The sequence below is a fragment of the Equus quagga genome, chromosome 3 (genome assembly GCF_021613505.1).
Source record: "Equus quagga isolate Etosha38 chromosome 3, UCLA_HA_Equagga_1.0, whole genome shotgun sequence".
NCBI classification, from domain to species: domain Eukaryota; kingdom Metazoa; phylum Chordata; class Mammalia; order Perissodactyla; family Equidae; genus Equus; species Equus quagga.
The window spans coordinates 54271916-54284695 of NC_060269.1; the positions used below are offsets into that span (position 1 = coordinate 54271916).

Here is a 12780-nt window from a genome sequence, read left to right on the forward strand (position 1 = left end):
AATCTCCATAAGAACCCATGCAGGATTAACTATATGACCCTATTTTACAGAGGAAGAAACTTTTATTTAGGAGTTATGTTACTTGCCTCAAGTCACTCAGCTGTAAGGGAAAGAACTGGTTTACAAACAGACTGACTCCAGAGCTAAGGAGTGTCATACAAAGGTGTCTGGGGCTCCTCCCAATTAGGAGCATTGAGGGGCAGGAGCATTGGTTAAAAGAGGTATTTGAAGGAATCAAGAAAGGAGGTATGGGCCGGCCCCGTGGCCGAGTGGTTAAGTTCGCGAGTTCTACTGGTTCACTGGTTCGGATCCACCCGTCAGGCACCACTCGTCAGGCCACATTGAGGCAGCGTCCCACATGCCACAACTAGAAGGACCCACAACTAAAATATACAACTATATACTGGGGGGATTTGGGGAGAAAAAGCAGAAAAAAAAAAAAGAAGATTGGCAACAGTTGTTAGCTCAGGTGCCAATCTTTAAAAAAAGAAGAAGAAAGAAAGGAGGTATGAGGGGCCAGCCCAGTGGTGTAGTGGTTAAGGCCATGCTTTCCGCTTTGGTGGTCTGGGGTTTGCCAGTTAGGATCCCGGGCGCGGACCTATGCACCACTCATCAAGTCATGCTGTGGCAGCGTCCCACATACAAAATAGAGGAAGATTGGCATAGATGTTAGCTCAGGGCCAATCTTCCTCACCAAAAAAAAACAAGGAGGTAAGAGCATACCTCAAGCAAAGTATTATCCCCTTGGGAAATTTTACTGAAGTCAGCCAAGCCACTTGGACCCCTAAAAATCATCTTGATGCATGTCTATGCGTATATAATGTCTCAGACCCACAGTAACACAATACTAGCAATGATGAATTTACTAATGATAATTTATGACAAGTACTATTTGATATTTAGAAGATCATCTAAGGTTATATCATTTAATCTTCATAACATCCTTGTGAGATGGATATAGTGCCCCAGTTTTTACAGAAGAAACAAAGGCTTGAACAAATTCAGTGATTTGCCCAAAGTTTTAGGAAAGTTAAAACTCAAATCCAGTTTAGAGAAATTTTTTTGTAAGCAACCAGTATCTGCTTCCCCAAATTCAAGGTTGAAGGTTGAATTTAACATATCTCTTTCTAACTACATAAATGATCAGTTAATATTAACTTCCCTTGTGGACCCTCTGGGTTTTATACTACAAGGAAAAATCTATCCAAATTATACAAATCTATTTTAGTCTGTCCAAATTCAAATTATTTGTTGAAGCAGCAAAGCAAATAGTCAGGAAACCATATCCCATTATCAGTACAGTTGAAGCTATTTGTGTCAAACAAAACATAGACTACCTTGCCCTCAAGCTCCAAAAACAATCATGGATCTTACATGTTCTTATGTTAAAGCCTCTACTGGGATGCATCAGTTGGATAATTTATAATGGGGGTCTTCTAAGCAAGTCACATCTTGATTTCTACAGCAGGGATAGATTGGGTGGAAGCAGTAAATGAAATTTTCAGATTTCAAGCTAGCTTAGGGAATCCTAAGTGTTTGCCAAGAGCTCAGCATGAGAGAACTTATATCATGTGACCTGAACTTTTAGATACAATTAATCTAAGTTAGAAATAATTCCCCTTCATAATGTTATACTTCATGTCCTTGGGAATTTTCAGGAAAGGCAGTGTTTTAACTGTGACCTCGATAGCAAATATTGTGACTGCTAGAGGAAGTTATACATCTGATGGTATAAGACTCCTTGAGTGTGTTTCTTTACTACTACCTCTTTCTATTTGGTAATTCCTAACTCTTCCTGTCTGTATTACATACTATCTGCATTCTCTTTTCTGGGTGATTATGGTCCTACAGAGTTCCAGGCTTTAGGGAGACCTGGAGAGCCCCACTGACTGAATTCCTGCCCTACACTGAATCCTGCTGGGGTTTTTTTTCTCTATATTCCCTCCACCAGTGTCCTCTCCCTCACCCCAGTCCATTCTCAGTTGGAACTCAGAAAGCAGTTCTTCAAAACAAACAGAACACCTCTGCTTCTGTTATCTGTCTATATGGGCAACCTGGAATGAAAATGGGAGTCAGTGGTAAATTTTATTTTGACTGTAAGTGCACATGAGGGCTGCTTGTCAACCTTGAACTAGAATTCACTATCTTTAATCATTAAGAATAAATCTGCTTCTCATTTTTCCTCTCTTGTTGTTTCATTTTTTTTTGGCCATCGTCAGAATTTAGAAGTACATCTGCTCATTCTCCTGGGGGATGAGAGCAGAAAGTGGGGGATAAAATCTTCTCTTTTGCTACTCTGCTAGTAATAGTGAAGGAAAAAAATTAAAGAGAGGGGGCTAAAACAAAAAGCCAGAGTAACAATGTGTCATTTATTCGTGTCATCTGGCTCCTCTAAGTATTACTTTTGTTTATCCCTATGACAGCATGTAACAGATTTTCAATCGACAAATTTAAGAGAGAAAATAGAGCTTTTCATTAGATAGTTCTTATCATACGACTCACATATTTTAGGTATTTAACTGCTTCTGGTTTTTAAATCTCAAATATGTTCATTTCATGCGAACATAGTGTCCTATAGTCATTATGCTCTCCTTGTCATCCCCATGCATACTTCTTATGTAATGCTCATTTTATCATGCTGGCATCTCGTAATATGTGGTTTTCAGAAAGGATACTAGTAACATTTAATAAACATATTAAAAAGATCTGACAGAAAACTAAAATCATCTAGTTTGATTTCAGAATTAGCTACAACCAGTAGATATTTGACCATGAAATGGAATTATCACAAGACAGTAATGTCCTCCTGCTATATTTTACAACTCAACTTCATGTGTTAAGGAGACCGTAGCAGATTACAATTAATTCAGTGAGGGTTGTCATTTTAAATGCCATCCTAGATAAAACAATAAAGCTTATTTAACAGTTCAGATAAAGACCTTGTCCCCTGAGTTCTTTAAATAAATACAGTTTTCCTGAGGAGTTAACTCAGGGAAAGTACATTTCTGAAAGGGTTGGCATCAATACTAATATGGCACACTGATTTGTTAAGAAATAATGTCTTATAGGGAATAGGACAACAGACGTGATAGTGCTTAATGGTTAGTTGTTTAACATAGCAAATAATTTCTTTTCCTGATGTCTCTGACAGGGCCGCATCAGTTGTACTGGACGGCTAATGGTACAGGCTGTCAACCAAAGAGGTCGCAGTCCCCGCTCTCCCTCAGGCCATCCTCATGTCAGAAGGTATTTCAGATACTCCTTCCCATAGGTGTTACTATTACTTTATTTATTACTATGAATTCAACACTCTTAGAATCATAGCATAGTTGGAAGACAGAATGTGAATATAGTCTTAAAGTCTGTACAGTGTATGGCTCCTTGATTGTTATGCTCCTCTGCAACTCAGAAAGGGGAAGGGAACAGACATTTGCTAACGTGTATAAGCCCGTTCAGACATACCATCACTAGCTGTTAACTAAGGGCCCAATTTATATATGAGGAAATCAAGACTCAGCACCTTTAAAAGGTAGGCACATTAACATGGAAATGCTAGTAAATGGTACACAAGTAAATGTTCAAAACCCAACTGCTCTAATCAACAGCTATGGGATTGACCATTATAAGCTACTGCCACTAGACTTCTTAAAATCAGCTAGTTTGCTAATGTTTATTTTTCAGTCACTTAGTTCAAAAGTTTATTTTAGACCATAATCTCGTAGGTAAGATTTGTCATATTTTAAATGTTCAACAAATAGCTGCTAAATAGAGTGTGCTTTCCGTTCCTAGTAGCCCCGAGTTTATGCAAGGATGCTGACACAATAACGGAAGGCAGGGACAGGGAGAGCATATTACTTCTTAGTAACATGTCTGCACTTAAAAAGGAAAATGCTAAGTCACCCAGCCTGTCATCTTGGGTTCCTATTTAGACGTTTTAGAGACAGAGCATGCTCAAATAGTCCTGACTATAAACTAGAGGCCACAGGTGCAAACACCTTTGGTGGAGAGAATGCATGCTAACATAGGCTCATGCAAGGTAAGCAGGAAAAACTGAGAAGCAGCAAACCAATGGTGTGTGTACACCTCCTGACATTACTGGATCCACATAACCCTTGTTCAACATTCGGAAGACAGTTCTGGCACCCAAGCAGCTGCAGATTTAATTCTAACTGATTTGTGGCACTATCTGTTCACAGGATCCTGGGCCTGTATCTATGGCTGCTAACATATTTAATGGCATATCCATTCTCCTACATTATTTTCTTCTGCTTTTCTTGAGGTCTTAATACATTGAAGCTTTCCCATGTGTCAGTGTCTCCTGGAAAAGCATTCTGCTCATAAATTAGATCTGTACTTGGAGAAGAGTAAACCATAACAAAAAGCTGATAATTATTAGCCTATTATACTAATCTTTCATTTGTTCCACCCTTACTTTTCCTAGTTAAATGTTTTTAAACTTACCTTCTAGTGATTACTAACAGATTTTGTGTTCAACATCTTGTTCTTTTCTTAAGTCTTCCTTGCAATTACTTTAAATTGTATTGCCCTTGCAGGTACCTCTGGCAACATATTGAAAAGCAAGAGAAATGCACAAAATCTTGGAGATTTGAACCATTTTATTTTAAAGCAAAAAAAATATTGTCTTTAGGCACATGGATAACTGATGCAAAAGAAAACCTACCTAAACATTCGTTTTCCTGGTTAATATGAAGAGGAATTTTGATTTGGAAGATCTTAAATTTTCACAAAATAATAAGAACTTTTAATTTCCCATATATTTAAAATCACAGTGAAAGTTATAGTAATTTCTGTTGAAAAAGATTTGGAAATAAATGAGCAGTGAGCAACAGCTGCTGCTGTTTCTCATAAGCTTTAAAAATATTTATTTAGGAAAAACTAGGTTAATGTAGAATACCCCATTTTTTCCTTTTACACCTTTTATGATTTATACTAGCTTTAAGGAATAGGACAGCAGAATTGTTTAAGATCTGCAATTAGCAGACTGTTAAATTTATAATAAACTTTGAAATGAAACAAGATTTTGCTTTTCTGACTTTGTCATGTGTAAATCTTGAAGGTAGGAAGCAGGTAAGGGAATTCTATTATTACCCCATGTATTATTAAAAAACAGATGACTAAGATCCTGGAAATAACTACTATCTTTCTTTCTATCTATTATCTATCTTGTTCTAAGGCCTCGTTCTAGATCAAGGGACAGTGGAGATGAAAATGAACCAATTCAGGAGCGCTTCTTCAGACCTCACTTCTTGCAGGCTCCTGGCGATCTGACTGTTCAAGAAGGAAAACTCTGCAGGATGGATTGCAAAGTAAGAGTTTCTTATTGCCTGCAAATCTGTTGGCTCCCTTTTCTCCTCACTGCCATTTCTCTTTAGTTCCTTTTGGGGAAATTATGTAAAGTATACATCTTTAAAATGTTTTCCAGCTTAAGAGAAAAAAAGGTAAAATATACTGGGTGTTTATATACTGTTTTAAATCATTCTTTTCCTTTACTTAAAAATTTTATTAAATATGTTCTTTATTTAGAACTCTAGATATTGTAGTCTAGAAGTCACTGGGCAGTTTTATCCCTTTAAGTTTTCCATTGTATTGAAGTAATAATGTACTGAATCTGTCATATGTCCTAATCATTAATTAGTTGATCTTCATTCTTGATTCATTCAGATTTTGTACCATATATCTACTTTGATTTTTATTCCTCCTATTTTCTCTTTCTCAGAGAAGTTAGGGTGGCATCCTTCTTTCATGCATTTTACAGCAGGGTTTCTTATCCAGGGTCCGTGCATAAGCCAGTTTTATTAGGTGGATGAACTGAAATTGCACATGAAATTGTGTGTGTGATACAGCTTTCATCAATTTCTCAAAGGAGCTCAAGGCCAAAAATTTTTAAGAACCACTGTTCTGAAATTTTTTGGATAGTTTTGGGGGTTTTTGCCCCATTATTTATTGATCTTAAATTTAAAATTTAGCTCTTAAATATGGATAAGGTTTTTAAGAATTATTTGGGCTCCCTCTGCTGGTTCTCTCTGGGCTTGCAGAACACAAATAAGGTGCTTAGAGGATTTGGGCTTTATTTTTTCAAAAAGGAAATCTAGGCTTGTAGAAATGTATAAAAACAAATGTATTCTTAACAAAAGTATTTTATTTTCCTGCATAATTCTTTTTACAGTATGAACACACAAACTGAGTTTCAGTGTGTGTATATTTATATTATGTGTGTTTATTTTTGGTCTATAACTAACAATTCATACAGACCACCTGCAAAATGAGATTTGAGTTAACGGGAAATTTTATTTTAGACAGATTATTAGATGATACTAAGGGATTATTATTAATTTATGTGTAAAAAGAATGTTCTATTTGTAAGAAAAACCTATATTTTTTAGCATGATATGAGCTACAGAGGAGTAGAATTACATAAGTCTGGGATCTGCCTTAAAGTATAAGTTATAGAAGAGAGTGAATCTAGATGATAGATACATAGAAATTCACCATACTATTAGCTTTACTTTTAATCATATTTAAGAAAGAAATCATGGTATTTTATTTCAGTGCACAATGACATAACTGTCCTTGAAATGCCTGTCTTTAAAAAAGAATATTGGAAACAAAATGTTATCTCTGCTCTTGATTTCATTATTATGATCTGACCTGGATAAATAAAATGTTGTGGAAAATCTTGTCATCTGTTCACAGATGGAGTGTGACCCAATTCAGGGGAAAAAAATTATTAGTGTATTTAAGCTTTAAGAGGGAAAAGAATCATGAAAATAAGCCAATCACTAAAGCAACAGCTAGGTTTTTCCCCAGAAAGCACTCCCGTTTTTAACCCTTTAGGTACATTCCTAGACACTGACTACCCTTGACTTGGTACTGAGTCATAAGGGAAAATAAGTAATCCCACTCCTCTAGTAACAAGTATGCTCCTCTCCCGCCTCCCTTTTCCATGTCAACCAAAAGCATGGATCAGTTCAAATTAAGACCTGCTTACAATGACCTTAAATTCCTGAGATCAGGCTTTCTTTACTTACACAACAGGGAGGTCTGGGGTTAGAAGAGGGGTAGAAGAACCGGGCGTTTTCCCTGTGCCTTAATGTGAATAACTCTGTCCATTGGCTAGGTACACGGTGAATCAGGTGGGGTGAGAGAGCACAGTGCTTTGGGCATCTCCCTACTCAACGTACCATGGCCTCAGTCAGTACATGGCTCTGCTCGTCTAGGGTCTAAGCTAGTAAAGTGGGAACAAGCAGTGCCACTTCATTTCTCAACTTGGGAAGGCCTGGGGCCTGATCACAAGTGTCTGCTCTTCCTCCCGCCCACCTCTGCTGACCTCCAGACAGGTAAAGCAGGAAAGCTGGGGGACAGCCCGTTGACAGATAGGAGAACAGAGAGCCTGACCCTCGGAGAAGCCAAGCTGCCTAACTACTGCGGTTTCTAAAATCTCTTCATCCTTCTAACTAGTAACTTGAATTTACTGTATTTCCTTTTTTTAAATTCCCTAGACTGACTTTGCTACATGTGTGAGGGGAGGCATCTTGTAGGCAGTGTAAATGAAAATCACGCAGCAGGAATGGAATTTGTGAGTTCTCTTAGCTGATTTTGGCAGAGCTGGTTCTTCAAAAGAATTGTTTTACAAGCTGAATGACATCTTTTTATATGTAATTTCCCACTGGTAAATTTGGGGTGGGGGTAAAAAGACCTTCCTTAATGGTGCTTTTCTCCCCATTCAAAATCAAAGGCAAAACTGTAAAGAGCTGACAGATGGCAGCCATCCCTACCCTTCACAGCACAATGTGTTATTAGCAATTAAATGCACTTTTATCTGATCTCTGGTCAACACAACTGTCATGGTCTCAAGATTTTATGATGCTTCCATTGTGATGCTAATTTGTTGAGACGGCTTTCTGGGTAATTTTATGTTGCTTTTGTTACTTAGTTTCAAGGATTATAAAATAATAATAGCCCTATGTGCTGATGGGTGCATTAACTAATGTCTCCGTAGCTATGGCAGCTCCTCAGTGGGACGCTTTATAGTGTACAAATGCCAGCTGAGTATTTGTCATTGTTATTACGGTTGGATGTCTTTTTTCCAGAGAGCTCAGAGCCCTGTGCTGACATCATCATAGTAATCTTAATAACCTTGGGTGAAGTAAAACAAGGACAGAAATTTTTTAATCCTCATTTCACTTTTCTCTATGTTGCTCTATAAGAAATGTTTAGAAGTGACCTGTGAGTGCTTAGGAAGCCATTGAAAGGTTTTAAGGAGGAGAAGTAACATGAGTTGATACTAAAAACCATCTCTTGTACTCTCAAAGGAGGACTTTACGCTGGTTTGTTAGCTATTAGTGATTTCATTCTGTTTTAATATTAGAGAAATTTATATGAATTTCCTTTCTGGTGTAGGTCAGTGGGTTACCAACCCCAGATCTCAGCTGGCAGCTAGATGGGAAGCCAATCCGCCCAGACAGTGCTCACAAGATGCTCGTGCGTGAGAATGGGGTGCATTCTCTCATCATAGAGCCAGTCACATCACGAGATGCCGGCATCTACACGTGTATAGCCACCAATCGAGCAGGACAGAACTCATTCAGCCTGGAGCTTGTGGTTGCTGGTAGGCTGGCTTGTCTCTGAATCCTTTCTCTCTCCCAGAATGCTCAACAGATTCAGAAATGTAAACTAATCCTGCATTATTAACCAATTTGGAAAATAAATCCAGCTGTTGAAAAAATAGATTGTATCATGAAAATAGCCAAATAGCACATGTTATAAGGCTTAGCAAATGAGAAGCATTGACTTTTCTTCAGTGTAGCCATTCTTATTTATCCTTCCTTTCTCCCAGTAGCCTGGCCAAGAAAGAAATGGAGTTTTAGCAGCTTTTTGGGTCATTCTGCATCTCGTGTCTGTGGGCCCCCAGTGTCACTAGGCAAAGAACAACAGCAACATGGGCTCCAAGAACCAAACTTGGTGTCTAAGCATATTTTTATGCATAGAGTTCCACATATATACCTAGTTTTTAAAGTAATATAATGTGCATTGATTTCAGAGTTCAAAAATGTAAACAACATTATCATCTACCTCCAGTGTCACAGTCCAATTAAATTCAGATTTGCTTTTTTTAATAAAGATTGGCACCTGAGCTAACAACTCTTGCCAATCTTTTTTTTTTTTTCCTGCTTTTTCTCCCCAAATCCCCCCAGTACATAGTTGTACATTTTAGTTGTGGGTCGTTCTAGTTGTGGCGTATAGGACGCTGCCTTAGCGTGGCCTGACCAGCAGTGCCATGTCCGCGCCCAGGATCCGAACCAGAGAAACCCTGGGCCGCCAAAGCGCAGCGCGCGAACTTAACCACTTGGCCACAGGGCCGGCCCCAGATTTGCTTTTTAACCGATTATACTGTAAAAGTATTGTTATATGAAGTCTTACCCTTAGATAAGGAGAATATATTTATGGAAAGGTTTATACCATCCTTAGGAGTTGAGCGTAAGTATTCTATCTTCTTTTTAAAAAAAAAATAGCAAAACATAATGTTTACTTCTCAGCCCTCTATTTGCAAAGTGCTTCATATACATTATCCCAGTTGGTCCTCACAACAGCCCTGTGAGGGAATCCGAGGAAATTTTCCTCCTCATTTTATAGATGTGGAAATTAGACTTAGAGAGATCAAGTTACCCTCCCAGGGTCCCATTTACTAAGCTGAATGCCTGACTCAGATGGTCTGTCGACTCCTAGTGCTCTCCCAAACACGGTGAGCCTCTGAGCTCTGTCAAGAAATAGAGGAGCAATGAGAATAAAGCCCAGGAGGTCCTGGCTAAAATCCTGGCTAACCATTCTAATGATAGTACCAAGACGTTTTCACACAAAAACATGGTCAGTATATGGATTTTGGTGCTATGTCTTAGCCATGCTTTTAAATTTTGTGTAAGCTATTCAGTATTACTACTTACTAGGGTCAATTTCATTCATTCCTCTGACTAGCCTCTCTTTAGACTAAAACTGTTCAGTTTTCTCCTGTTAAGTGTGTCTTTTGATCAGACCTGTCCTTCAGGCCTGAGCCTTGAGGGTCTAAGAGACGTAGACATCTTGGTATGCCTCAGCACTTCCATGAGAAGATGGCAGTGCACAGTAATTGGAAGCAAAGTCTTCGGCATCAGATCTCAGTTCCAATCCCAGCTCTCATTTACCGCCTGCGTCCTCTGGCAAATATAGAACACTCCGCAACTCAATTTCCCCATCTGTAAAATGGAGACCATAATGCCTCACGGTTTTTATAAGGATTAAATCGTGTGAAGCTCTGTATCACCAGTATCCTGTATAGCAATGCTCCAAAATTGTAGATGTTATTCTTACTGGCAAGTGGTTATGACATTAAGGCTCGTTTTATACATTTTATGCTCTTTTCAAAACTGGGACCCAGAAAGAATACTAAGTGAAGTCTGTTCCCACTTGCCCCAAAATAGACTAGGTCAGGTAAGGTAACTATGTAAAGATCAATAAAAATACAACCCTCTACATAATCCAAGGTCTTAAAGAGTCTTAAGTATTTGAACATTTCAGGTAGAATTTTTATCCCCTTCACTCGGCTCTCCCCTGGCTTCTTTGCTTTGATATATTTGTCACTAAGATGAGGGGGTGGTGGAGAAGGACACGCATCCTCAGATTCACCGTTGGTAGCTCAGAAGAAAATAACTAAACCTTATTCTTTCTCTGAAATTGTTGCCACCACACACCCAAGAAAACAGTTCCCACTGGATGGTAACATTTAGAGTATTATTAACAGTCAGTTCTGATTTTTTCAGACTATGTAAATACAGTTCTTTTTTTATGGCTTCCTTCCTTCAAGGTGATAATAAAGTTGTCTTTTTTATAGCTTCCTTCAAAGAATACAAATTAAAATTTATAATTTATAGGATATACATTCCTAGTTTAAGCCTGCCAAATTTAGGTAAAGATGCCCCCCCCCCCCATAAGTCTTATGGTATGTCTCACTTAAGCCAGGGCTTGCAAATCTTCAGAATCTCCCTAGTAAACATTTCAGATACCAGGGAGGGAATCTAAGTGGATCAGACTCCTAGAAATGCTTGTCTGTCTCAGCGGCACTAGGTGGCAGTGGTTGGTAAAGGCCGTGAGTTCACGGTAACATAATTAGTACTGAAGCCATCCCAGATGCTAGCAATGACTTAGGAGTCTCATGCAGCCTGTCAGACAGGCATTGTGTGGGGCAGATGGCCAGTGGACTGTGTGGGCCTGTCAGACTTGAATTAATGGAGGAAATAAATGAGTGGAATGAAGCATAGGAACCCTTCTTGGTAAAAGAATAATTTGGAGAGAGGACTTAGCATCTTACCACCTGAAGTGAAAAATGGTATCATAAAATAAAAGGTCTATTTACACAATATTGCTAAAAGCTTCTGAATTCTTTGTAGTCCTCCTTTTGTATATCGCTGATAGATAATTCATCTCATGTTTTCTTAGCTAAAGAAGCACACAAACCCCCCGTGTTTATCGAGAAGCTGCAAAACACAGGAGTTGCTGATGGGTACCCAGTGCGCCTGGAATGCCGTGTTTCAGGAGTGCCACCACCTCAGATATTTTGGAAGAAAGAAAATGAATCACTCACTCACAGCACTGACCGAGTGAGGTGAGAATACCCAATGACTTAACCTAATCCACGACTGCTCAGTCTTAATGATACATAAAAAGATACACTTTATATAGTGTGTAAATCTGTGTAAGAGTCATGCTATTGATGATATCAAAGACAAAAATCACTCTTTACCATAATGTATGATTAAGCTTTAGAGAGAAGCTATAATAGTATGTGATGAAACACATTCTAACTTAATCTAATGGTGATGTTTGTTTAAGTGTTTATATCTAAAAGATGAATTCATTTGCTTCGATGGTGATAGAGAAACTTCAGTGGTTTTTGTAAAGGCAGATCTTCAACTGGAAATTAAGTGCACAGATTTATTCAACCTCTTGACGTCTCTTCTTCTCTCCCATTAACTTTAATGGGGCTAGCAGCCTCTCCAGAATAAGTATGACCCTATTATCCGCCACTTGCCCAATTCCGTTTCTATTGATCTAATTAAAAATGATGCTTCGTGTCCAAAGCCACTTTTTAAAAATTTAGAACCCTAATGACTTTATCCTTTCCTCCAGCATGCACCAGGATAATTACGGCTACATCTGCCTGCTCATTCAGGGAGCCACAAAAGAAGACGCTGGGTGGTACACGGTGTCAGCCAAGAATGAAGCGGGGATTGTGTCCTGTACTGCCAGGCTCGACGTTTACAGTGAGTGCCACTTCATCTCATCTTGTTGCATTTATTCATTAAATTGTGAAAAAGTAGACATTTGGACTGCAAGTCATGTTACTTTTATATAATCTTATAAACAACCATAGTGTTTTATTTGCCAAAAACTTCATATTGCTCTTTCTCTTTCTATTTATAGTTTCTCAACATTAATAGTGATCTACACCAGGAGAACAAATACCCAAGTATCATTCAGGAACTTTGCATTATTAGAAAAATATGCATGTTGATTTCTCTGACGTTGGCTAGTCAGCTGTGGTTTACTTACTGAAGCATCCTTAGGAGTTAACAGTAGGCAAAGGCATAACCACATGTTTTTTTCACATTTTCCGTTACTGTGTTCTGCAAATGACTGCCTTTTAACATCTCTTCCTATGTTATAATCCTATCACAGTGTCTTAATGCACTCTGAATGTGTGTATCATTGATCCGGGAATGCATACTT

The 12780-nt window shown here is 38.4% G+C and overlaps 2 protein-coding genes across 6 annotated transcripts in view; one reads left to right on the forward strand and one right to left on the reverse strand.

Moving 5' to 3' along the window:
* PALLD (palladin, cytoskeletal associated protein) overlaps window positions 1-12780 on the forward strand; it is a 383758-nt gene that overhangs the window by 367815 nt on the left and 3163 nt on the right. For 3 of the 4 annotated variants that reach the window (XM_046656558.1, XM_046656559.1, XM_046656561.1), the window contains 5 exons: window positions 3152-3246; window positions 5195-5327; window positions 8422-8629; window positions 11491-11656; window positions 12181-12314. In XM_046656558.1, the coding sequence (XP_046512514.1) occupies window positions 3152-3246; window positions 5195-5327; window positions 8422-8629; window positions 11491-11656; window positions 12181-12314 (736 nt within the window). Of the gene's footprint in view, window positions 1-3151; window positions 3247-5194; window positions 5328-8421; window positions 8630-11490; window positions 11657-12180; window positions 12315-12474; window positions 12521-12780 lie in introns of all 4 variants that reach the window. The other variant, XM_046656560.1, reaches the window with a different exon arrangement.
* CBR4 (carbonyl reductase 4) overlaps window positions 1-12780 on the reverse strand; it is a 76521-nt gene that overhangs the window by 13381 nt on the left and 50360 nt on the right. The gene's annotated exons all lie outside the window — the stretch shown is intronic.